Genomic DNA, 26,359 nt, shown 5'->3' with positions numbered 1-26,359 from the left:
TAATTTTCAGGAAAAAGAAAAAGACAGCAGCAACAAAGAAGAAAGGTTACTAGAAGAAAAAGACAGCAGCAGAAAAGACAAGGACATTTACCAGAAATTTTATCTCTAAAGTCAAAAAGAAGGTGGAATGGCAGACAAATTACAGAAAGTGGATTCAGCTTTTGAAAAAGAGGAAAGAAAAAGAACGGAGGAAATTAAAAGGAATCTTAGAAATAGAAATTAGTAGAATCAACAGAGATTGAAAAACTCTATAAAAGCCATCTTGTAAATCATTAAGAGATATCAAAAATTTTCATCAATGGAAATAGCTGTTTATAAATTTTCTATGAGTAGCTAAACCTTTCTCTCTACAATCTCTATACAAGAAAATATTGTGAGATCGAAGTAAATATTATACTATGTCTATGTTTAGTAATTGTTAAGACAGATATAATATTTTATTAAGTATTTTAGAGGATATCCCAGGCGATCCCAAGGTCAGGCTATATCCCAAAGCAAGGAAGCGAGGAGGGAAGGAGAGCCAAGACAGGTTGACAGCCATAGGTGATCTAGGATACTTATAAGGTATTATTCTGAATTTATGATTGCTAAATTATGATATTAGTAGAATGTTTATGGAACAGATCACAATATGAGTATTGTTATGAGGTTGTAGACATTTAAATGGAATATGCTGATTTTTGGATATAATCATGTATATAATTGTTTATTATATATCTGTGTGCCTTCCCTCTTTAGGGTTATCAGATATAAAAAACGATCCCCGCGAAGTAATCCCTGAAAAATACACATTGATCCATTGGTCCAGGTTAGGCCATCTATACTAGCTAGCTAGAATATATGCGTTATAAATGCATAGTACATAAAAAAATTATACAATACACTAACCTTTTGTTCCGCCTATTCAGGAAAAGCCACTTCCATACATTCCTCTCCTCAGTCGTTATAACATGGCTACTCACATCAACAACTCTGCTCACGTACTCGGCGCGGTCTCACCATTTTTGTAGTTACAATTCTTTTATCTCCCACCCTACAATGTGCACCCTTCTCATCAACAACTTTAGGCACAGGTTGTCTTTTACCTACTCAACTTACTGAACCCTGAACTTCCTTGTAGTTGTGAATTACCAATGCCCTTTAGATCACTGAGGAGGTTTTTGGGCGTCAAATGTGACAACCCCAAAGAATAGCTAGGTACGAATTTAGGATCCTTTAAATTTATTTCAAACCACCCTTTTATAACTTTATTTAATTTATTACCTCCCCCCTTCACTGCTTATCTCGTTATCTCTGACCTGCGTGCATATAATTTGAAACAGATTAAAAACATAACATTAACTTAACACATATATTGAACCAAATAAAAGAATGACTTGCTTCCTTACATTTGTCCCATCATGTAATTTAAGTAATATACCCTCTCCAAAATATTTTTCTTCTGTATCAACTTTTTGACGTTCGCGTATAAGTATGTCTGACCAAGCACGGTAAGCTGGATAGGTTGTAGGAACACGAACAGTGTCCCTGTTCCGTATTTTGCACACATACAAATACTAAAAAGACAAATAACTATTATTATCATATTACTACCATTTAACGTACACCATGTATACAATTTCAAACAACTGTAACTTACAATCAGAAAAGCCAATGGTCCTGCAAAATGCCTCTTTGTATTTGCAGCCCAATAAGTATGTGTCTTTTTTAACTTCTCAACTAGAATCTGACACCAGTTATATTTGCCACAGTTTTCAATATTTCCAGAAAATCTTAGTATATCTCTCTTTAAAAATAGATTCTGATTTGATTCGATGAAGAAATTATAAAGCATGACCAGGAAATTCCACTTGAAGTTTGTATCTGCTTGGCGATTTTCAAGAATCTTGCATGTAACCATCAATGGTGAAATTTGGGAACTTACAAAACCAGAAAACTGTTCAGCCCAAATGTCACATACTGCGCTATCCTCATTACATATAATTATTTCATCCCCAATTGGAAAACCCATAACACTATGCACGACCCGATCATCTATTTTAATAACCCCAGCTTTTAGCTTAACTAAACAAGATTTACCATCGAATGACTCAGCAATATTATCACCAAGATTGTGTGCATAATGCTCCATTCGAAAATGCAATAACTCACCAAATTCCGTTGATTTCACCCATTCCACTTGCGATTTTGACAAATTTCCTATAACATCTCTCATTATAGATGGAGAGAACTTCCATTGAATATACCGCTTATATATCCTTACCTTTTTTTTCTTCTGGTTTGTCTTTGGTGTAATGCTCTTTGCCCTCCTTCCTACAACCTCCTTTGCTCTTTTTGAAAACAAACTTCTCTTCCTAACATTAGCACTTGCTTCAACATGTATATCCGCCAAATAAAAAAATACATTAATTTATATACAATACAATTTTTAAAAAAAATACTTCTATTTATTTTAAAATAATGGTAGTACAAACTTTTGAAGAACGTGCCTTATCTTTCTTTTTCAATGCATGTAAGTGTACCCCACTCCTAATTTGATCTTTCGTGTTTATTATACACAAACTTCTTTGATTAGTGTCCTGCATCACATCAAAAATATATCAAATTAGAACATTGAAGCTTAATTAGATTGGTGACGGGTTAAATGGCAGCTAGGTCACTCAACTCACTACTAACTTTCAGTTGGGTCATCCAACTCAAAAAGTTCTCATTGAGGTCATATGTAAATTAAAAATATTCATTTAAGTCATTGTACTCGTTTAAAATTTCAAGTCCGTTAACTCGCGTTGACAATAGACAGAAGTCCGTCTATTGCTGCCAGATAAGTGCCAGGTGAGTGCCAGATCACATGCCACGTCAGTGAAATGACCCAGCCCAGTTAGCAAACCCAGCCCATCTACAAACCCGGTTCTATTATAACCTACCCTCTTATAACAAAATTCCCCAAAATTACTTACTTGATAACAAAATCCCTAACTGTAACACACACCCAAATCCATTCTATTGTAAACCTAATTTCGGAGATGGTTCGAACTCGATCAGGAGTTGAAGTTCGTACAATTCAAGAACCAAATGATGAAGACGAAATTGTGATTGAAGATGATGACGCTGGCATAGAGGATGAAATGGATGAAAATGCAACCACCGGAGAAGAAACAACGTAAGTAATTAACCGTCTTGTGTTTTTTAATTATTAGGATGCTTCAATTAGGGTTGAACCCGTCCTGTTTTTTTCTATTTTATTATAATGTTCTGTACCTGTGTAAATTAGGGTTCTTTAATTATTTACTTACATTTAACAAGGATAATTTGTATAATGTTATATTATACTATGGAGGTCATTTTGTGCATGTTCCTTATCAATCGTACACAAGTAATGTGAGAAAACTTTATAAGCGTATTGATTTTGAGAAGCTTAGTATTGATGATTTGAAGAAATTATTTAGTGGTCCTGTTGGTGAGTTTGATTCCCTGTACTTTAGAACTCCTGAACTTAAGATTTATTTGCTTAATGCTGAATCGAAGCCAGTACTAATTGAGCTGGGTAAGGAATGTGGTAATAACATTGTTTTGTATGTCTACAATGTTATTGTACCTACTGATGAGTCTGATATGGAAAGGGAGTATGGTGATGATGAGTTTGTAGAGATTAGGAAATCCAGTAGAGAAGAAAAAAAGAAGATGGATGAACATGAGAGGGAAGCGAATTTGAATGAAATGTATGAGAGTAATGAAGACAGTGAGTCAGACATGGGTTTTTATCCTAGTAGTGAGGAGAGTGATGAAGAATTTTGTTATGCTAATCCCCCCCTGGATATGATAAAATGAAATATGTAGATGAGGTTTTTAATGTGCATACACCTGCCAAAGACATAAAATTTTAAGTTGGTCAGATATTTGGTTGTAAAAAGGACTTTAAAGAAGCAGTAAGGTCAAATTCAATGGAGACTGGTAGACCTTACCAGTATGCACATGATGATTTAAAAAGGGTTCAAGTTGTGTGTGCACATGGGTACCCATTTAAAATGTGGTTGGGATATGATAAAGATAAGGACAGGTGGCAGATAAAATCAATAGTAAATGACCATAATTGTGTTTGAAACCATAAAAATAAGCTAGTGACTACTAAGTACCTTGTCGAAGTGTTTGGGGATAGGATAAGAAAAAATCCTAACTGGAAATTATGTGATATGCAAGAAGAGTTCAAGAGGGTACTTAAGGTTGATGTATGTGATGCTAAATGTAGTAGAGTGAGGAAAGCAACATTGTCTGGTGTAGTAGAGAAGATGGCTGAACATTATGCAAAGTTAAGAAAATTTGGTGGAGAGATACTTAGGAGTAATAGACAGAATACTGTGAAGATCTCTACAACTAGGTTGCAGTAAGGGGATGTCAGTAGATTTAGAAGAATATACATATGTTATGCTGCCTTGAAGAATGCTTGGAAAAATGAATGCAGACCAGTTTTAGGACTGGATGACTGCTTCCTAAAGACAGTTACAGGTGGACAGTTGCTCTCTGCAGTAGGGAGGGATGGCAATAACTGCATTATGCCTATTGCAATGGCAGTGGTAGAGAGTGAAAACTATGACTCCTGGAAGTGGTTTCTAGAGCTTCTCATAGCAGACCTATATCTTGAAGATGGACACAGAAAGACTTTGATTTCTGACCAACAGAAGGTAACTTCTCATTCTATATCTTCAATTTTTGACTTTAATTTATGTACTTTTTAACTTGTTATATGACTGGATGCAGGGGTTGGACAAGGCTATTAAGAAATTATTACCTCAGGTGGAACACAGGTTTTGCACCCGACATCTAGGTGCTAACTTGAAGGGAAAATATCCAAGTGGTGCAGTTAGTGATGCATTCTGGAGAGCATCTACTGCAACTCACCCACAAGCTTTTAAGTCTGCCATGAAAGAACTTGCTTCTGTCTCCAAGGGTGCCTTTGAGAAGATGAATCAATTGGATCCTGCTGTGTGGTCCTGCTATAGGAAGGAAGGCCATAAGAGAGATAAATGCCCAGATAAATACTTGTATCCAGAGGGACCAAAAAAGCAGAGGGGGAGACCACAAAAGGAGCAGTCTGCTATGGAAGAAGTAACTGAAGAGATGCAGTTGCAACAAGAAGAAATCCTAACCGGTGAGGATGAACTGATGAATGATACAATGGAAAATATGAAAGAACCACAACCTGGGCCTAACCAAAGGATGAAATTTGTAAGTATTCTTAGTTTTTAAACTTTTGCTGCATATTGTAATAATGTACTTATATTTTATGTTTTTTCATAGATGCCAACTCCAAGTCTAGGGAACCACATCGGTACTGGATGCACACCACCTGCATCAACACCTCCAACAGTTGCACAATCAGCCAAGAAAAAAACTCTAAGAAAGTCTGTCAAGTCCTTTGCACCTCCAAGACCAAAAAAGAAGTGATTATTTTATGTTACTTTTGAGACATTTTGTAATGGGAATCTTGTGAGACATTTTGTCATTGACAGTTTGACTCTTTTATTATTTAGGACCCTTTATTATTTTATATTCCCAGTTTATTATGTAGCTTTATTAGGTTCTACCTAAACTCTTTGTAATGAGAATCTTATGATTGTTCAATTTCAATCTATATTATGTTATTTGCATATTTCTGGCCTAACTTTTTATTGGTAACACACATCACAGTGCATTTATATTATGAAACATGGGTAGAGTAGAATATTTTACTAACAAAATGTTGATAACATTGATAACATCCATTACATGAAGGAAGTACAAATTACATGAAATCACTAAGAACATTCTAACCAATGTTCACCATTACTTGAAGAACCTAAAAATAAACCAAGCTATAATTATAAGCAATACTAACTTCTTCATTTTGCTACCATCTAGTTTGTTACTAAGAACATTGTTTGTTAATTCACCATTTTTCTTACGAAGTGACATACATTCTTCATTCAAAATCAATATTTTTTTTCGACAAAACGTAACTCTGCTATAGCTCTTTCCAGTTGATCATCTTTGACTCTCACTTTTGCCTTCAATTCCTGAACAACTTCTCTTGCTCTATCGGTGTATGGAGGATCAGCCCATAGAAAAAAATTATATTTTTTCCTTGAATCCTAATCAAATTATAAGCCAAGTTAGCTAAATACATTTAAGGATTAAACAAGATAACAATGCAAAATACACTTGCCTTCCATTGACTGCAACCAAAAAACCTTCTTCCCGGGTCCAATGTCCTTTCTTTCCAAGCTTCTTGACATGGTGCCACAAGATCGCACTTGCATTTGATACCATTGAAACGATATTCAAAATCAGGGTCGTAATGTTTACCACCCGCCCATGAGTTACTACTACTTCCGAACGGATTTCTAACTGACGAACTACTGCTTTTCGTACTGGACATAGCAGATGCTTTGAGCTTGATATGAACCCTAATTTTGTATAAAAGGGGGATAATTTATAAAAGAGGGATGCTATACTGGGTTCTCTAATATTTGGGTCGGGTTAGATGAGGTCCATATGCCACAAATCAGCCATGTCAGACTGCTGAGTCATTTTTCCATCCAAGATTTAACGTCTGTAACGACAAGTGACCTATGTGAAAATTTTAAAAAGATTTGTGAGTTGACTGAAAGCTTTTTGAGTTGGATGACCCAACTGAAAGTTAGTAGTGAGTTGAGTGACCTAACTGCCATTTAACCCGATTTGTAACAACATGCAATTTATCATTTCTGCAACATACCAGAGATGAAGTAAAAACCTCCTCTCCCCTCGTCTTTTTTCTACTTTTTAATTTAAGTCCACGTATGCCTTGGGGGACCTCATTTATACGTCTGTTCATACCGGTCTTCATCATTGTTCGTGTCAGCGTCAACTTACTGTCCCTAATACCATCATCTGCTGGAACTGATTTACATTTATTGTCAAATATTTCACCCGGGATAACAAAACCATCATCTTCATCACTCAAGTCAAAATTTTGCTCATGTCTAAAGATTTTTCTTTCATCTCCCATGTCTATTTTATCTAGAGCATCTCTACTGTTTCCTGCAACTACATTCTTACCGAATACACATGCATTACTGTCATGATTACTGCGGTACATGTACACCTTATTAGATCTTTGAACAGTTCTTTTGCTTGATCCTGAACTTAAGTCAATGTATACATGCTTTTTCTTTGGCCCTCTGTACAACCAAGGACTTTTAATTAATCTCTCACTCCTCATTCGCCCTGTAATGGAAAGAGTATCCAAGTGTTAGTCTACAGTTTTTATAGAGAAAACTAATCACCAAACTTTCCAATCTATCCAAAAAAAGTACTGCAAAACTAAAATTTTGCTAAACTCAAACTACAATACATAATCAATTACGCATAAAGGTGCAGTACTTCATTACACCCAAACAAAACAATGTTTAATTTCAAAATTTAACAAACTAATGCATTTACTAAATCTCACTAAACTCACTTAAAAGTACATTAATCAAATTAAAGTGAATTGGATTAACAATATAAAGGTGCAGTACGTGAAGGAGATATTGCAATTTAGTGTGTACATGAATACTGAAATGCCTTCGCTCATGCCTGCTCCAGTTCTGCAATTCAGTTTTGATCCACAAAGAAATTAGTTATGCACTCTCTTTCCATCTCCAAGAAGAAGCTGTACAATGGGTTAGTGGATAAATTATAAATTGTAACCATCTAGTTGACTATGATGGGCGCGGGGTTTTCTATCGAAATTGATGGTTATGCAGAACAATGCCCCAATATAAAATATATTTTTTTAAAAAAATAGAATTATTTTCATTTAATCTGAACCATTGATTAAAATGTTAATCCAACGGTGTTTAAGTAAGTCTCTAGGACTCCAAAAACATTTTAACTCCATAAAACCCACCTCTAAAAAATTATACAAAAGTTTGCTTTGAAATAAAAGAAAGACAAAGGAGTAATAGTTCAACAAAGTTCATTTTTAAAATTAATTAAGTAAAATGGGAAGGATAATAATAGTTAAGACAGAGTCACACCTGATTTATTAAAAATAATTTCTAGTATTTTACTACTACTGTATTTACCTAGAAGTGAATTTGCATGGTTTTAACTTAGTAATTACTCACTGAAACTGCCTGAGTTGAATGGATGCAGTACATGAAAATTTAGTCACTATTCCATTTTCAACCCCCTCTTGGTCTCTGTATTAATGTCTTTAACTCTCTCCATATATATATATGTGTGTATTTATGAGTGACCAACATTGAGGACCATTATTGGAGACAATGAATTTATGGTTTGTGGGGAATGTGATAGCCAGGATTCCATTGTTCACTTGATTCTGACTTTGTATACTACTACTTTACTATTTTTTTAAGGCAGTTTCATTTTTGTTAACAAGCTTTGAAGTCAGTGCTATTCTAGCTCTTTATCTTTACCAAAAGTCTGAGACATTTTTCTTTCAAAACGATCATTTGTTATATTTTGAGAATGAGTCCGTTTACGAGGGTGAGGAAAATTGGTCACTTTAACTCTGGAAGTATATTCAGGGATAGAAAGTGGATTAAACCTTTTCTTGCTAGTTCATTTATCTTGATTACTCTGTTTACATCTGTTGGTGTTTTGATGTTTTCATCCTCTTTTGTTTGGGATCCACATCAATTCGACATTGCTTCATTTACAAGGTCTGACACAAGTGGATATTTTGTGGAATCAGATTTAAACAGATTATCTGAAATCAGCAGTGTTTTAAAAACAGAAGCACCGAGATTTGCTTATCTTATTTCAGGCACAAATGGTGATGGTCAAAGAATGATGAGAACCTTGCAAGCTGTTTATCATCCCAGAAATCAGTATATACTGCACTTGGATCTTGAGGCTTTGCCACGTGAAATGTTGGACTTAACAATGTCGGTGAAGAATGATCCCTTGTTTCGTGAAATTGATAATGTTTATGTGATGGAAAAGTCCAATATGGTGACATATAGAGGGCCTACAATGATTGCAACTACTCTTCAAGCAATTGCAATTTTGCTAAAGAAGAGCGCAAGCTGGGACTGGTTTATAAACCTCAGCGCTTCAGATTATCCTCTTATGACACAAGATGGTCAGTTCCAATTCTATTTTCTATTACCATGATTTATACTACATATCCCTTGTCAATGAAATCTAGAATGCATTGAGATTATTGTGATAGTGTTAGTAGCAGTAGACAGTAGTCCATAGTTGCTTAGTTGGGATTATATTTTTTCGATGACCCTTGCGAATATCATACTTTTGTACTGGAACACACGTCTCGGAACCTTATTACTTCTATTCTGTTTCATGATTTCATGATTATTTAAAGACTTGCATGTAGAACTGATTCCATTACATGACAGGATGTAGCGAAGATCACTAATTACTGTGTTATGCACATACAAGCATAGATATGAGCTTCGATTTTTCTTAGCCATGTCTAAATTTGTTGTCTGATTGTGCAGACATGCTTCATGTTTTCTCTAATATGTCCAGAAATCTGAATTTTATTGAACACACAAAGATACGTGGTTGGAAACTGTAAGTAGGCATTAACATGAGTACATATGATTTCTCTTACATGTTCTTGCATTTGCAAAGAAGCATACAATTGCCTTATCAGTTGTCCTTTTGCTTTCAGAAATCGCAGAGCAAAGCCGATTATAGTTGATCCAGGTCTTTACTTGTCGAAGAAATCTGGCATATTTTGGACCACCCAACGCAGATCAGTCCCGACCTCTTTTAAGTTGTTTACTGGTACATTAGAAAATCTCAGTAACATATGCATATGTTGATTATCACTACATTTGAAATCCTTAGTTTAACTCGTCTAAATTATTTGCAGAATGTGCATTCATCAGTTTATGTACATCAACTGCGGTTGTTAAAGTTTATGACAAGTTCATGTTTTATGCATTTTCTCCTCATAACTGCTGCAGGCTCAGCTTGGGCGATTCTTAGCAGATCGTTCGTCGAATACTGTATATGGGGATGGAATAGTCTTCCTAGGACTATCTTAATGTACTATACAAATTTCATCTCCTCTCCAGAAGGCTATTTCCATACAGTTATCTGCAACACTGAAGCATATCGTCACACTGCAATAAGCCATGATCTCCATTACATTGCTTGGGACAGTCCTCCAAAGCAACATCCCAAGTCCTTGACCATCAAAGATTTTGACAATATGGTAAATAGCAGTGCTCCGTTTGCCAGAAAGTTTGACAAGGATGATCCAGTATTGGACAAGATTGATAAAGAGCTTCTTGGGCGTAATAATCGATTTGCCCCAGGATCATGGTGCATAGGTAGCTCAGAAGGCGGGGTTGATCCTTGCTCCTCCGTAGGTGATGATTCCGTGTTTAAACCAGGCCCTGGTTCAGAGAGGTTGAAAGTGCTAATTAAAAAGCTTCTATCTAGGGAATTTCGAGAAAAGCAATGTAAACTATAACCCCCTAAGCACGTACTTGGGGGCATTTTTCTCATAAATGAAATGCATACTAAAACTTTCATCTATTTGTAGAGTCTTCGAGGCATCAAAGGTGCTGTTGAAGCTTATCTGAAACTGGTTTTAAATTGTTTGTTGCATCTTATTTTCCCCAGCTCCATGCAAAATTCAGTTGCCAAAAATTAATCAAGGTACAAAAAAAAGCAAAAAAACTCGCCGTTGCCGGGGATCGAACCCGGGTCATCCGCGTGACAGGCGGATATACTCACCACTATACTACAACGACCGATTTGTGACACAAGATCTGTCAGCTTGGATTTATAAAAGGAGCAAAGCATTTGCTGATTACTATTTCCTTCGAATAAACTGAGGTTAAATGTTTGGTTAATAAGATCACAAATACCATTCGAGCCAAATTAAAAATTTCACTTTCATGCTTAAGTATATGAAAATATTATAATTATAAATTAATAATGATATTACAACAAGAAATTTTAACTAAGCCATGGTGTTCAAATTTGTACAATAGGAAATTTGGCCACCTATAAATTAACCATGTTACAATCACCAGCATGATTGTTTTTTTCTATAGAAACTCAACATCTCACTAATTATCACAGTAGTATCACAAACCATCAGCTCCGACTTGCCCCGTGGTACCTCCTCTCCTTGAGTCGCCCTGGAACGCAACACAGACCATCCTCACTCCTTGATGCAAACTTTTCATCTTGAAATTTAATGAACATTACACTGCTGCAACAGAGGATGGTCGTAACCAATGTATTTGTCCCAAAGGGGTTTGTATTTCTCCATTCCTATCTTCAACCAAGGCTTCGAGTTCCCATTGTAGTGCAATACAGCCCCATTTTCTATCAACTGAGAATCAACATTTGTGTAGCCTAGCCCCAACACATGCCAAGCAGGGGCTAACGGCTCAGTCAATCCGTAGAAAGTTAAAAGTCCTGGGGGTAGTGTCCCAAGTTTCCACAAGGTGCGGTCTACATTTTTTTCTTGCCAATAGTGGTAAATTCCAGTCACATTCTTTTTCTTCCATTGAACCAAGTCAAAAACATTCATTCCAAATGCCCATCCACAAGCATCTGGATCAAAATGAGATCGTATGAGTGGGTGAGAATAGTTCAAGTACTTGTGGTATCTGTGAAACGTCTCCATGCAGGTCTCAACAGCACCATTAACATTGCCCTTTAGATCTATGGAGAATAGAGGTGATAGATCCTTCTGTACGACAACATCATCATCAAGGAAAACTATCTTGTCAAGTGAAGGAAATACTTCTGGGATATAGAACCTAAGGTGATTTAACATGGATAGATATTTAGGGTTTCGAAACTTTATTGGAGTCTTGCCACCATCATTGTTGCCAGAAAAGTAGTAACTTCGAGTTTCAGAGTCTTGGAGCTGCTTAAGAACAGGAACATAGGAAGCATTTAGCCATCTAAACTCCTCTATCTTTTGTACGTCAACAGTTACTCCTCTGAAACTGTTCATAGAGAACCACGCCTTCATTGCAGCATAATTCACTTCATCAGTTACGAGATGAAAGACTACCTTCTCAGGATTTTTGGAATTTAAAGCAGTTGAATTTACCACAACCGATGTTGCAAGAATGTTGTCAGAGAAGACACAGAAATGATACATACTGTTATCTCTCAGTCTCGTGGCTACTTGTATTTTCTCTTTGAGTCTTTTCTGTATATTTGAGTTTTTGAACCATTCTGTTGTCAGCCGAACACCAAGGCAGTATAGACTCTTCGGGACTTCCTCGGCTGCTATCTGCCCATATTTGGAGCTCTTCTCACTCACTGAATTTTTCTGTTCTTCAAGACCCTGAATTTTGGCTTTCATTCTCATGATCATGGTTGCACTGTCATAGTGGAGCTGCTGAGCTTGGTATAACAATAACGCCATGTCACGAATAGCGACTTCTGATTCGCTGTTCGTCAAAGGAACTCGTCTAAGAGCAGCATTAGAAAGGAGGACCTGTGAATTACGAATCTGGGCACTTAATTCCCAAGCAAATTGGAGGTTGTTGCTTTCTTTTGCAATTACTACAAATGCCTTTGCAAGTGCAATTTGATCACTAAGTTTCCTTGTAACTGAATCAGCACTCAACATTTCATCTGTAATGTTAAGACCTTCTAGAATCCTGTCTTGCCTGTAAGATTTCTGCAAAAGAAACGAGCTCAAGTATGAATATCTAATATCCTTAAAAAGGAATAAGTGACAACGCACAAGTATGGTGGCCTACCAAATAAAAACAATCAGTTAAATTAAAACCTCACCTCAAAGTTCCAAATATAACACCGACTTCATAATTGAATAGAATAAAAAGTAATGTGCAAGGATCAACCAGGGTGTTTAAACACCTGGGAAAAAGGTGTTATTTAATTGTTTACCCGTAGTGACACTATTGACATGTAGAGTAGATTTCTTTGGTTCTGCTTGTTTTCTACTATCTGGTTTCATAGATGGAGGGGGGAAGGTAAATTATCTCTGATTACTGTGTGTTCATCTCGTAAATTTTCTGCAACTTAAAAGCTGTCTCTTCTTCATTGTAGAACAAACACTAATAAAACCCTCAACAGTGTCAGAGAAAGCCAAATGCCAGACACCATGGCATAGTCAACGGGTTTTTTTAACAAATTTGTGTATGTGTGGTTTTTTTGGGGGGAAGCGGGGGGCACACTACGAAGACGAAAGGGTCCCATAAGGCTTTGCCTAACTTATTTGCATAACAGAAAGCTTCTTGAAACTGTGTATTGGTGGACTAACTGAAAATCTAAACATCACCAGAAGGAGTTTATGAACCATCTCTATGATGAATAAGGTCTCACATTGTTCAATTTTTATAATATTTACACCCTACTAGACAACCTTATAAATATTCACCTTGCTTGCTTTAGTTAGACATATTTGATATGCTTATTTGAAGAGTGGTCAGCTAGTTATCTCCCCCAATATCTTTAAACAAGAACCGCAGGAGCCCAAACCTGAACGGAATGATTACTATATCTTGAACACCAGCATAACACAGTTCCAATTAGCTGAAAGTCAATTTTCCTTGTACATTATTTATAAGGAATGACAGTGCTGTAAAAGGTCAGATTTGCTGGATAAAATGGAGCCAGACGTTCTCTGCTCTATAAAATTCCCTATATACCTGACTCTCCAGGCTTATCTCATTCAAAATCAATCTTTCACAATCAATTTAATAAATGTGCAACAAATTAAACTATTAGTAGAAGAAAAGTACTGCAACTTTGCTAGACACATAAACTAACTTTATATTTAATCTCATCTATCACCATCATTCATTACATTTTACCGGCTACTATGCAAATCGCATTATAGATTACATCATTTTTACCTCTCATACACACACATGTCCCAAACCCCTATTGCCAAACCTGAATCGATGTCCCGTCCTTGACAGTTGACACCCTGCAGCCTACAATATTGCTTCCAAAACAATGCACAACTCATCCTTAAGTACTACTTTATGTAACTAAGCAACCCCCCTCCACTACCAATCGTAATCATAATCGTTTAAGCAAAAGCAATATCACATAACTATTCCTATTTTCCGCTAACAACCCTCAAACATATCAATCACATTCAAGTGTGCTAATATCAACACACTAACAAGATCACCATTTCGAAACAACAAAATACCAACTATAAGTATAAAAAAGTCAAACTCTTCGTGGACCAATAGTAAAGTCAAATGCTTTACAACAATACAAAATGACCCATCAAACAAAACCCACATTAGCCCATCTCAAGAACACACAAAACCCATCTCAGATTCAAAAAAAGATCAAAACTTTCAGCTATAAACACAACAATTAACAATCAAGAACCAAGAACCAAGAAAATGACCTTATCCAACACAGATCTGGATGAAGAAGTGGTGTCACGAGTGAGCAAGACGATGAAAAGCAAGATTAGAAGACCACATAATGTGAACCAGAATACATTTGATAGTCTCCGGCGGCCAGTTCGCCGGAATTCCTGTCCTCTCCGCCCCATTTTTGATCAGAAATGAACTCAACGCCGGAGCTTTTCAGTGGGAAAAATGTAGGAATGATTAGATATATGTAGTGGGGGAAGTATGGTCGGTGTTGAGTAGGCAATTAGGCCAATTATTAGTAGGATCACTTGGTTTTTAACTAACTCAACTCAAGTGAGATCAAGATATTTTTATTTATTTTATTTTAAAAATTTCGTTTGGGGGTAAATAATAAAAATATATAAAGGAAGTTGTATAACAAAAAAAAACCCCGCCCTTCTATCGATTCATTCACTACCCTAAAAAAATTTTTAAGTGTTTCCATCGATTTTATAGATGAAATCCCAATTTTTGTATTCATTTTTTTGATTAAGTTTCATTTTTCTTTAAGTTCCCTATTTATACAGGATTTGTTTGATCTCTCATTAATTATGAGAGTTTAATTTTTATTTTAATTTATCTTGTTATTTTATTCGACATTGCGAATATACGGGATTTTCATGATATTGATAGAGGTTTTTGTGATTATACATTCACGATCAATTGCTCAAAATAACAATTGGAGTATTATAACATGTACACATCTTTTCAAAAAATCGCTTGATTGATTATCCAAAAAAAAGGATTCAGCGACAATATGATAATGTGTTTGTTGAATTTCGATGCAAGGTATGTGATCGATTTGATTCCAGATTTTATCGATTAATCCTCGATTAATCATCTGTAAGGTACGCTGTCCAATTTTTTAAATCGAATTAATTCATGTATATTATTATTAATCGATATATTGCAAATAAATTATTATATATATAATAAAATTTAAATTAATTTCAATAACTATAAATTTTATAATATTATATGATAAATATCTATATATTACTTATAAATTAAAATAAGGATATAAAAATTAATTTTAATTTAAAATATTAAAACACCTCCTATTTTTTCTTAAACTAATCCTCCCGATTAATTATCAATTTTTCCGATCAATCATAGATCGGTATCAAACCGACCTCTTCAAATTATCAATTTTTATAAAACTGATTTAAAATTACTAATCTAAAATTATTTAAACACAAGTGTCCCTTTATTCGATTTTTTAGAATCAATTATATTTACCAACCTTATTTTAAACTCTCAAACATCGGTAAAATAAAATATTCAGATATAATCATGCCAAAAGTTGTTAGGTTAATATTTTAATTGTTTATAAATTACTATCTACCCGAAGGCAATTATGTAAAAATTTTAGAAAAATTTAATAAACGATAAAAAATATAGGGCCTGATTGGCAAAAAAAAACTTTTAAGCTGCTTACCGTAATTACTTATCGACGAGTGTTTATCGACCCAATTTATAAGTCGAATAAATAACTTATAAGTTGATAAGTTGAATGTTAGTAACGACATATTTCTTCTAAAATTATTTTGATATATTCACTTTTTTATTAAATTTGTTTTAAATATATGTTTGTAATTTTTTTTCTAATCCAAAAATCACGAATTAAGATAATTATATTAAAAAATTATTTATTTTGATTCATTTAAGTAATAAAAATTATGACTTATAAGTAAAATTATCCAAACACTTATATAACTTATAAATATTTATTTACTTATCACTTATAAGTCAATTATTCATTTTAAATTATAGGTTACTTTTTTTTATCGTAGGGAACTCGCAGCCGCCACTCCGGATGCACTCGGCACACAATATTTTAAAATGAAATATAATGTAAAAACAAATTATTGTTCTAATAATTTTATCTCTACTGAAAAAAATTCCATGAAAACCCGTATTTGGTCGGAGAACGAGGAGATCATTTATACTTTGTAATTAAAAATATTAAAAATATATTAATTTGCGAGACATGTCTTACAAATATTAATAATTCATTGAAATTGTTGAAAAAAAATTAAATTTAAAGTAAAAATATATGTATATTCTGAGAGTCGAAAAAATATTCTGCAAACTAAACATGTTTCTAAAAGTAAGATATTTTATAATATTTTTGTGAAATATTTAAATAATATTCAAAATTTTTGAATAAAATAATAATTTTTAAAGCTTGATTCATAAATAATATATTTTTTAATTTATAAGTATACATAAAAACCACTGCATACAAATCCAGTTTTCAATTTTCAACTTTTAATAGCCGTTTATAAGACCATTGCCAAGCAAACTCTAAAAAATATATTTTTACTTCATTTTAGTGTAAAACTCTCATCCAACCCAATTCTAAAAATTACATTATTTTAAAGTTATACCAAAAATTACATGAAATTTGGTGTCTTTTCTTCTTCTGGTGATATCCTTCATGTTACGATGCAAAGGTTAGTAGACATGATGATTCAAATTTCTATTAGATCTTTCCCAGTTTCGTGGAGAGTTGTGACATGTGATATATGTGCAGGGATGATGAGCGGTTTCAGGTAGCTTTTGTCACCTTTAAGGATGCCGGAGGCGCCGAAAGTGCAGTTCTACTTTCGGTAATTAAGTTTTTGATCATTCTTTTCTATAGAAACATATTATTCCAATATTTTGAAACACCTTATTGACATTGCCTACCATAGGGGGAAGGACTTACGGTCTATGAATTTCATTAGATATTAGAATTTTGATGTATGTAGATAATTTTTTGTGCCATATTGAGGTAGCATTCAATCTTAAAGCCAGTTTCTGTTTCGTACCGGCATAGTTGAACACTTGAACCACCTCAAAGGCCTGCTTCTGGAAAACAATAAAAATTCAGATTTATGTCTAGCTTGCGTGGTTGGGACTTGAAAGTATTAATGCCGAATTGAGGTAACATTAAATCTTAAAGCCAATTTTATTTCTTACCGTTATAGTTGAACACTTGAACCACCTCAATGGTCTATTTCCTCCGGAAAACAAAAAAAATTAGATATATAAAATAAGAGCACATACCACTCCGTAAGAGACATGATTTTTTCCCTTTCTTTTCCGTTTTGTAAATCAACATTTAATTTTTCGAATTATAATATACGTGTGATGGGACTTTTGTGATTTCAATGTAATAGTTTCTTGAAGTCTAGTTCACTTTAGTTGAACCGTTTAGAGATATATGATTTGTGTTGTAACATTTATGTATTTATGAAAGTCTAATTGTTTTCTCTTCATTCCAGGCTGAAACAATTATTAATTCAGTTGTTATTGTAGCTCTGGATCCAGACTACGAGTCTCCCAATGTTGCTTTTGTTCCCCTCACTATAAGTAATATTTGTTTCTCCAAAATTTTCTTTTATTTGATAAATGAATAATTTTCTTAGGCGGTGGTAATTATTTTGAACTCTCGTCAATTGATGTTTGTTAATGTGTGTTAAATTAGTTGTGGTCTACTTCTCTCGGTACATTTCGGAGTATGCTTTTGCTTAATGCGAAATTAGGTTGTATTTTGAATCTATTGAATTTGAAGAAAATAAGATATTAATGATACGATGATGTATTAATGTGTGTATTTTACTATGTATTTAATTCATTGGACTTTGAAAAAAGGTAAATGAGTAATATATGATTAGATCGAGTGTATATTTAGTCAAATGTAGTCGATATTACATTTAATTTGAATGTGGATTTGTTAGATATACGGTGTTATTAGTTTAAGTGCTTTAAGAAAACTTTCTTGTTTTTCAATACATTGAGAAAAGTTAGATTCGGGTGCTTTATCTATATTATATTGGTTTGCAAAGTTTCGTTATTTCCTTGGTTTTTTTGATTCTCCAAAAGTTAATTGTTAAGTTCAGGTAAGCTACATGTTGCCACTTTGTGCAACAATGTTTGTTTGGTATACTGCTACACATATTGGATTGAAAATTTCTACCAGATTAAATCAATTAGGTTTATTCATGTGAATTAAGGAGGGTGAGGCTCTATTGGTTGTGTTTAGTAAATCTTGTTTAGTTAATTGCACAAACTTCCTTCTACATGTCAAGTCATGTATCTTTTGTAGATGAAAAGTGTCAAAGTTAGCAATATTTCTCTTCGAGCTACTGTGCAAGATGTTCGAGAGTTCTTTTCTTCTTCTGGTGATATCCTTCATGTTGCGATGCAAAGGTTAGTAGACATGATGATTCAAATTTCTATTAGATATTTCCCAGTTTCGTGGAGATTTGTGACATGTGAAACATATGCAGCGATGATGAGCAGGCTCAGGTAGCTTTTGTCACCTTTAAGGATGTCGGAGGCGCTGAAAGTGCAGTTCTACTTTCGGTAATTAAGCTTTTGATAATTCTTTTCCATAGAAACATGTTATTCCAATATTTTGAAACACCTTATTGACATTTCTTACCATAGGGGGGAAGGACTTACAGTCCATGAATTTTATTAGAAATTAGAATTTTGATGTATGTAGATAATTTTTTGTGCCATATTGAGGTAGCATTCAATCTTAAAGCTAGTTTCTGTTTCGTACCGTCATAGTTGAACACTTGAACCACCTCAAAGGCCTGCTTCTGGAAAACAATAAAAATTCATATTTATGTCTAGCTTGCGTGGTTGGGACTTGAAAGTATTAAGAAAAACATACCACTTCGTAAAAGACATGATTTTCCCCTTTCTTTTTCGTTTTGTAAATGTACATTTAATTTGTTGAATTCTAAAATATACATGTGTGACCTTTGTGATTACAGCGTAATAGCTTCTTGAATTCAGCTGTGACCGTATCTTTGGATCCGGACTACAAGTCTCCTCCTGATGGTGCTTTTGTTCTCCATCCTGTAAGAAATATTTGTTTCACTAAAATTTTCTATTACTTGATAAACAAATCTCTCTTACTCTCACACATACGAACGAACTCTCTCTCAATAATTAATTTTAAATTTCTCTTTGTTAATTATGTTAAATTTAGTGTGTTCAATTTCTCTCGGTATGTTATAATCGATTTTACGATTTTAAGTTCTAGGCATATAATTTGCACGTAGACTTGTGTGTTATTTGAGTTCATCGTGTGTTTGTGTGTGTTATATTCATGTACTGTGTATTATTAATATTTCTCAACTAATTTGCATAGGCCAAGACAAATAACTCTGTTGATTTTGCACCTGATGGATGGACAATGCAGTTCAGGGGACCTGTTGGAAACCAGCGCAAGTTCTATGTTTCTCCGGGAGGACGTCAATTTCAATCAAAGCCACAAGTGTCACACTCTCTGAAAATCCAGGTACTGCTTAGTTGCTGATATGTGACTGAATTGAAATCTATGTTGTTGGACACATTTAGTTGTTGATTTAAGTTGTTTCTTATCAGATTTGATTGAGTGTGCCTTTGTTTAATGGCAAATTAGGTTGTGTTTTGAATATATTGATTTTGAAGAAAATAAGATATTTATGATATGATAATATTAATGTTAAATATATGATCCTATTGGGGCCTTCCTCTAACACCTAAAGGTTTTAGATGAGCTGGTTACTCAACATGGTATCAGAGCTTGAGTGCTAAAGAGATATTCATTCCTTTTAAAAATTCGTGTTCTCTGAGCTTTCATGGCGGCCAGGGTTACTTATCAAGATATGATGACACCATTATTTCTTCATCCTTCAGAGAATGCCAACTCCATTCAAGTCGATAAGCTTCAAGGCTCATCAGATTATCGAGCATGGCGGCGTTCGATGGAGATCAATCTTTCTTCCAAAAGGAAGCTCGGTTTCGTCACAGGTACAGTTACGATCCCTACTGATGATGATGCTAAAGCAGAGATGTGGGAAACTTGCAATAATATTGTTATTTCTAGAGAACTAACAATGAGATTTACAGAAGGGGGGTTGAATGTAAATCTCAAAACTTTTTCAAGTTTTGAGCAGTTTATAAAGACTGTGTGTTCAAGATGAACAAGTGTGTGAATTGCTTTAAGCTGATACAGACAGATATATATTCAAACACAAATGTAAAGAACACAATAAACCTTTAAAAACTTTTCTGGTGGATTTGTTGTTCCACCAGAGATGGTATTTCAGAAATTCTGTGATCTGAGAATTTGATCACAGCTGCATCCTAGTACAAACTAGATAATTTTTCTCTCAAGATTTTTCTAAACAGCTCTGGAAAAATTCTTTTCTAATTACTAGCTACTTCTTGGTTTATATGTTACCAAGTTTACAAGTGAAGGCAAGGATATATAAAATAATAAAGTAAGATCTCCACTTGTTTCTTCTCCAGTTCACTCCAGTACTTTGTTGACTTAATGTCTCTTTATACTAGAGTAGAACAGCTGCTTTTTCTGATGTTCCTGAAATTAGGCTGCCACATTTCAGTTATCTCTGTTCACCCACGTGCCTCTGTTTGTAGGTACAACTACCACTTATCAACGGTTAATCAACAGAACATTCGTTGAAGCTTTCATCCGTTGATGCACTCATCCGTTGAAGGATGTTATCCGTTGAAGCTTTAGAGACATCCGTTGAAGCTTAGCTTCTCATCCGTTGAAGGTCTTTAAGTCATCCGTTGATACCACTTCATTTATACAAAATTACAAGGCATGAAATATTTACAATTGGCCTTCCTATCTGCATATCTTCTAGTAGTCAACATGACTCATAGTTTCTCTCAACATCTAAGAATTACATCTTAAATACAGAGACTGAAATATGCTACAACACTAGACTTATTTCTAAGTAAAGCTACACCATCAACGGATAGCCAAAGTGGTCTTATCCGTTGAGGCTACAGACACTGAATTTCTACTTAAGTGTTTTGTTAAACATATCATCAAACTAATGCACATATATTCCTAACAATCTCCCCCTATTTATGTCTATAAGAATTGTAGGCATAAATTCAGGGTTAACTTGATGATAACAAAACACTTAACAGATATATGAATTGAAACTAAGTAGAAATTTGAAAATGCTGCAAAAATGTATGTACTAGGAGGAAATTGAAGATTTACAGTATTTCCAAGGATACTCCTTTAGCCTGAGCAAATCATCTTTTTCTTCTTTGTTCCCTGGTTTTCTTTCCTAGCCCTTTGTCATTTTCCTCAATTTGGAGTTGGAGTTGTCTGAAGAATTCAGCTTCATCTTCAACACTGATATCCAACTTAGATTGCATTTCCTTGAGAGTTTCATTGCTGGCAATCTTGAGTTGGTCTTCAAGTCTGAAAAATCTTCTGACTCCTTTATCATCTCTAAATTCCATCAACCAATGAGGTGATTTGTGAATTGTAATTCCCCTTTCTTGAATGAGTAAAGTCCTGGGTAAAGCATTGGGCTCCCTCCAAGTTTTCCTTATATTGGCAATCTTGTTGAGAATTTCAGTCTTGGCAGTTCTGGTAAAGCCAGAATCCTTTTGTATAGCTGAAAAGACTCTAATCAAGGTAGAGTAGCCTTCATTCAGAATCCTGTGGAGAGGCCATGTTCTTTCCCCAGCTCCTTTGTATCTGAACACTAATCTCTCTGGTAGCTGTCTGTAAGCAGCTATTCCTCTTACATCCTCCAGCTCATCCAGATAGAGTTCAATGTCTGAGATTTCTTTTATGTCACAGATGTGAACATAATCATCTTTAGAAATGGATGGCTTAGGCTTAGGCTTTTGTTTTTGAGTGAATTTCTTAGAGGTTATGGGAGGTGTAGATTTGGGTTTTCTTTTCTGTTTCTTTGGTAGTGGAAGAGTGGTTAGAAAGGTAGGCCATGTGATGGTGTCCCAATCAATAGGTTCCTCTTTTGGAATGATTGGTTCACCATGGATGTTTATAGTGGGATTAGCAACAAGAGGTTCAGGTATGGAAGGTAGTGGTTTAGATATAGATCTGGTTACTTCAGTATTATCTTCACTCCTTCTATGTGCCTTGGCCTTTCTTCTGTTTCCCTTCTGCCATTCCTCTCTTTCTTCCATACTCTCACCAAATATACTCCCAAAAACCTCATCTAGGTTTGCAATCTTGTCTTCACCCCTGACTTCAATTTCTTTCTCTTCTTCAACTTGACTTGACTTTAGCTGTTGTTCAAGCTTTGCTTGTGCTCTTTTGTCAGCCTTTAGTTGCTTGACTTCTTCCTTCTTGGCTATTGAGAATTTGGGATGTCCTTGCATCACACATATGCTCTTTCCCTCTCTAGAGATAATAGCCCTATTTCTCCTTACAGCCTCATCCATGGTCTCTTTGAGATAAGCAATACTCCTACCTAAAAGCTTGTTCTCATCAGCTTTTGGAGGAGGAAAGTCCACTTCTTTTAAAGGATTCTTTGTAGATTCCTTATTGGATCTTTTATTGGGCTTGAGAATTATAGCTTGTAGTTCTTTGGAAGAAGCTTCTCCATCCTTATGTCTCCCTACTGGCTTGAGCTCCATGTTGATTGGTTCAATCTTTGTGCTATATTTCACAGATGTTGATTTATCTTGTGTAGAGCCAAACAACAGTTGCAACCTTTCATCAATTCTCCTCCTTTGCTCTTTCACTTGAATTTCAGCTGCTGTTAGCTGAATCAAATCAATTCCATCAGGCTTTCCTTTGATTTGAATGATTGGAGAAGTAGTGATGGCAGGAACTAGCACTTTAGATATTTTGATTTTTGTAGATGGCTCTCCTTCCCCTTCCCTTTTACTCTCCCCCTTTTTGTTATCATCAAGGAGAGGGGTCAAGCCTTGTGCTTTTGCCAGCTGCATTAGGAGACTGGTTTGAGATTGTTGGTTGTGAAGAATGGTGGCCACAGAATCTTCAATAACTTGAACTCTGTCTTCCAACTTGGCCAGCCTTTTCTCAGTAACTGATTCCTTTTTCAATCTCAAAACCAAGTCCTGCAATGTACCATAGGGCATGACTGAATCCAATTTTTCAGAACTGTAGGATTTCAAGTCAGCAATATCCTTCTTGAGATCATCCATACTTAGATTCTGCTTTACTTGCTGCAACTTCATGAGATGCAGTGAGTCCAGGTGAGCTTGAAGGATAGCCTTGATACTTGCATGTGAAGTGTTCTGAATGGCCTGTTGAATAGTGTTGATTTGTTTGACTAAGGAGACATTGAATTCCCCTGATCTATACTCCTTTGTCAAAGCCCATTCAGGTAGATTTGGAATTGAACTAGGGCCTTCATCTCCCCCTAAGTTCATGCTTTCATCAAAAGAAACAGAGTCATCATCATCAGAATTTACTCCAAATTCCTCAGATGGCTCACCAGCTGTAGAAGGCATCTTTTTAATAGCAGCTTTATCCCTTTTAAGAGATTCTGTTGTGTGTACTAGATGTAGTGTCTTTTCTGCCTCCTCATTGCCCTGAGCAGCCAACATTTGATAGGCTGACACAGGATGAGTAAAAGTGTCAGCATCCAAGGAAATGTTATCAATTACAGCTTTGTAATGTTGCTGAAATTGTCTTTCCTTTTCAGCATCATCCACAATCATTGACTCAATAGCAATGGCTGGTTCCACCCTTATATCTACTGTACCTGCCTTTCTCTCTTTTTCTCTATTTTCTTGCATCAGGGGCTCCCCCTGGCTCACACAACTCACTCCCTCACCTTCACCTACTAAGGTGGTACTCCTCTCACTTACTTTTGCCATGCTGGAAGAAATAACATGCATTTTTGAGCTCTCAATCTCTCCTTTTGCCTGGGAGCAACCCAGCCTCTCACTCAAATTTTCACACCCTTCCCTCAATCCTAAGAGTGATTGCACAGTATTCATGTCTTCTACACTTGGAATTGATTCAATTATGTGTGGAGAGACTATCAACGGATGTGGAATATCCGTTGAAGGTGAAACTGATGTTATCAACGGATAACTGCTGTTAAGCTTATCCGTTGAAGAGCAACCACTTGTCAACGGATGAGTGATATCCGTTGAAGAAGGAAAAGAAGTTGAAATTGAAAGTGATATAACTGTTGAATCTGTGTAGATTGATTTGAGATGTGGTGACACAGATCCTTCAATTATATCTGAAAGAATTTGCGGGTGATCCAACAAATCATCTAAGAGATGATGATCACCTGTATTTGAGTGGGGCTCCTCCCTGAGTTGTAAAGAGGGAGAATCAGGAATTGATGGGAATAACATATCCACATCCAGAGATGGTGATGAAGTGTTTGGTGATTGATGTGTGATTATTGTGAGAGAATGGGGCTGTGACTCCACATTTATTGGAGCCACATCAAACTGAGTTTGAGAAGGCATAGATACAGATGGATGTATCTGTGCAGTGTGTGCACCCTGTGTAGAAGATTGGGTTCTAGCCTTCTTTCTTCTAATAAAAGCTTTTGTTGGTGAGTGTTTGGCTTCAGTGTCCCTCCCTCGTTTGTTCTGTGTTCCTGGTTGGGAACTATTTTCAATAGTAACATCCTTTTGGGAGGATGCAACTAGGGATGTGCTAGATACCTTTTCAACCACCACAGCTTTTTGAGAAACTGTGGCTTGGCTAGCTTGGGAAGCACTTAACTCTCCTTCCTTATCCTGGGGGTTTCTTTGATGTTCACCCCTCCCCTCACCACTCACACCCTGTTCACTCCCCTCAGGGTTAATGGTTGGTGTTACAACTGTTGTCTTTTGAGAAACAACAGAGGTGGTTTTCTTTGTCTTTGATTTTGAAAGTTTAGTTTTGGTGACCTTGGTAGAAATCTGTTGGGGCATTGTCACAGATTTCATGGCCACACTAGAAGATAAAGAAATAGAGGGGTTGGAAGAAGTAGGAGTTGTAGAAGCAATTACCTCACCTACCTGAGGTGCATTCATGATTGGTAAATATACCAATGGCACACTGCTGTTGAGATCCATTCTCAATAAATCTGCAAGAACTCTTTTCTCTTGTGCCCAGCACTTGAGTTTATTATTCTCATTGATTATGACCAAACCTTCAGCAACATGGTTAGCCAATAACATAAAGAATCTAGCATAATAGATGTTATTAGGTCTATTAGCTTTGTTACCTAATCTAGTACCCAATTCTAGCATCACATAGTTGCTAAAGTTAAAATACCTATCAGAAACAAGCATATAGAGCATATTAACAAGAGATGAAGTTATGGCATCAAAATTACTAATTTTCCCAGAGAAAACCTTTATAAAGGCATCCCCAAGAAAACTCCATTCTTTCCTAAGGCCTTTTCTTCTAATACTCCCTAAACTAGCAGAGTTAAGAGAATAACCTATGGAATCTAACATGCTGGATACATCATTATCAGTGTGTGGTGTCATGGCATTGTTCTCAGGTAATTTAAAACATGCTTGTAAATCATCACAGTTAATACAGTGATTTTTACCTTTGAGAGTGAAGGAGATAGTCATATCTATGGAGTTGAACTCAGCAGTTGTCCAAATCTCCTCAACTACTTCACAGTAAATCGTTGGGGCTTCCAGCATTGCATAGCTAAGTTTACAGTTTTTGATGAAGTCCATCATTTTGTGATAGTCTGAATGGGCTTCATTCTTTTCTACCAAAGCTATGAAATTGTTCTTCTCATAGATGAACCCAGATTGAGACATAATTTTCACGACTGGTGCCATTGTTGTGAGTAGAAATTGCAGAGAATAACTTGAAGGTTTTGCAGAGAGAAAATGGTAAATGCTTGAAATTTTAAGAAAGCGTAAAGTAAAAATGAAAAATCAGAAGGGCTTATATGCTTTCAAAAAAAAATAGTAAAAGATTAATCAATAAGTATATGTTAGTGAATTTCAGCCGTTTAAGAATAAACTGTAAGAATTCTAACAACTACCTTTAAAACCAATACATACAGATGTATGTATGAGTATCAACGGTTAAGAAAATAGAATCAACGGCTGTGAAACACCTGAGTCGACTGATGTGACATTTCAACGGATAAGGCAAATTGTCATCCGTTGAAAGGTACTTCAGTTTTATCCGTTGACGGATAAAAATTCCAGAAATGTATTTGTCTTTCAACGGATAATGAATATCC

At 35.3% G+C, this 26,359-nt stretch overlaps 3 protein-coding genes and 1 non-coding gene across 4 annotated transcripts in view; 2 read left to right on the top strand and 2 right to left on the bottom strand.

The window, feature by feature from the left end:
• The first annotated feature begins 8,284 nt into the window (after window positions 1–8,284).
• On the top strand, window positions 8,285–10,593 carry LOC141707063 (beta-glucuronosyltransferase GlcAT14A-like). Its single transcript, XM_074510032.1, has 4 exons — window positions 8,285–9,106; window positions 9,483–9,558; window positions 9,659–9,774; window positions 9,957–10,593. The coding sequence occupies exons 1-4, from the start codon at window positions 8,491–8,493 to the stop codon at window positions 10,466–10,468; spliced, it is 1,320 nt and encodes a 439-aa protein (XP_074366133.1). The 5' UTR covers window positions 8,285–8,490; the 3' UTR covers window positions 10,469–10,593.
• Window positions 10,594–10,679: 86 nt separating this feature from the next.
• Window positions 10,680–10,751, bottom strand: TRNAD-GUC (transfer RNA aspartic acid (anticodon GUC)). The gene has a single exon. It is a non-coding gene; the product is annotated as a tRNA-Asp (tRNA).
• Window positions 10,752–10,907: 156 nt separating this feature from the next.
• On the bottom strand, window positions 10,908–14,624 carry LOC141707062 (putative galacturonosyltransferase 10). Its single transcript, XM_074510031.1, has 2 exons — window positions 14,366–14,624; window positions 10,908–12,652 (listed from the first exon to the last, which is right to left on the bottom strand). The coding sequence occupies exons 1-2, from the start codon at window positions 14,513–14,515 to the stop codon at window positions 11,201–11,203; spliced, it is 1,602 nt and encodes a 533-aa protein (XP_074366132.1). The 5' UTR covers window positions 14,516–14,624; the 3' UTR covers window positions 10,908–11,200.
• Window positions 14,625–16,775: 2,151 nt separating this feature from the next.
• Window positions 16,776–26,359, top strand: part of LOC141686088 (uncharacterized) — a 29,587-nt gene continuing 20,003 nt past the window's right edge. The window contains exons 1-7 of the mRNA XM_074491148.1: window positions 16,776–16,831; window positions 16,912–16,987; window positions 17,645–17,707; window positions 18,469–18,572; window positions 18,653–18,728; window positions 19,148–19,234; window positions 19,528–19,677. Of these exons, the coding sequence (XP_074347249.1) occupies window positions 16,776–16,831; window positions 16,912–16,987; window positions 17,645–17,707; window positions 18,469–18,572; window positions 18,653–18,728; window positions 19,148–19,234; window positions 19,528–19,677 (612 nt within the window). The remainder of the gene's footprint in view (window positions 16,832–16,911; window positions 16,988–17,644; window positions 17,708–18,468; window positions 18,573–18,652; window positions 18,729–19,147; window positions 19,235–19,527; window positions 19,678–26,359) is intronic.

This window comes from Apium graveolens, chromosome 2 (genome assembly GCF_009905375.1).
Source record: "Apium graveolens cultivar Ventura chromosome 2, ASM990537v1, whole genome shotgun sequence".
Classification (NCBI taxonomy): domain Eukaryota; kingdom Viridiplantae; phylum Streptophyta; class Magnoliopsida; order Apiales; family Apiaceae; genus Apium; species Apium graveolens.
This window is presented reverse-complemented; position numbering and strand designations above follow the sequence as displayed.

What these genes read in the sequence shown, in the direction of transcription:
- LOC141707063 (XM_074510032.1), top strand. Translation starts at nt 8,491, where the DNA reads ATGAGTCCGTTTACGAGGGTGAGGAAAATTGGTCACTTTAACTCTGGA. An exon ending in AAGATACGTGGTTGGAAACT is followed by an intron (nt 9,559 to 9,658) that starts GTAAGTAGGCAT and finishes TTTTGCTTTCAG; the next exon opens with AAATCGCAGAGCAAAGCCGA. An exon ending in CTCTTTTAAGTTGTTTACTG is followed by an intron (nt 9,775 to 9,956) that starts GTACATTAGAAA and finishes TAACTGCTGCAG; the next exon opens with GCTCAGCTTGGGCGATTCTT.
- LOC141707062 (XM_074510031.1), bottom strand. Translation starts at nt 14,515, where the DNA reads ATGGGGCGGAGAGGACAGGAATTCCGGCGAACTGGCCGCCGGAGACTA. An exon ending in CCAGATCTGTGTTGGATAAG is followed by an intron (nt 12,653 to 14,365) that starts GTCATTTTCTTG and finishes TTTCTTTTGCAG; the next exon opens with AAATCTTACAGGCAAGACAG.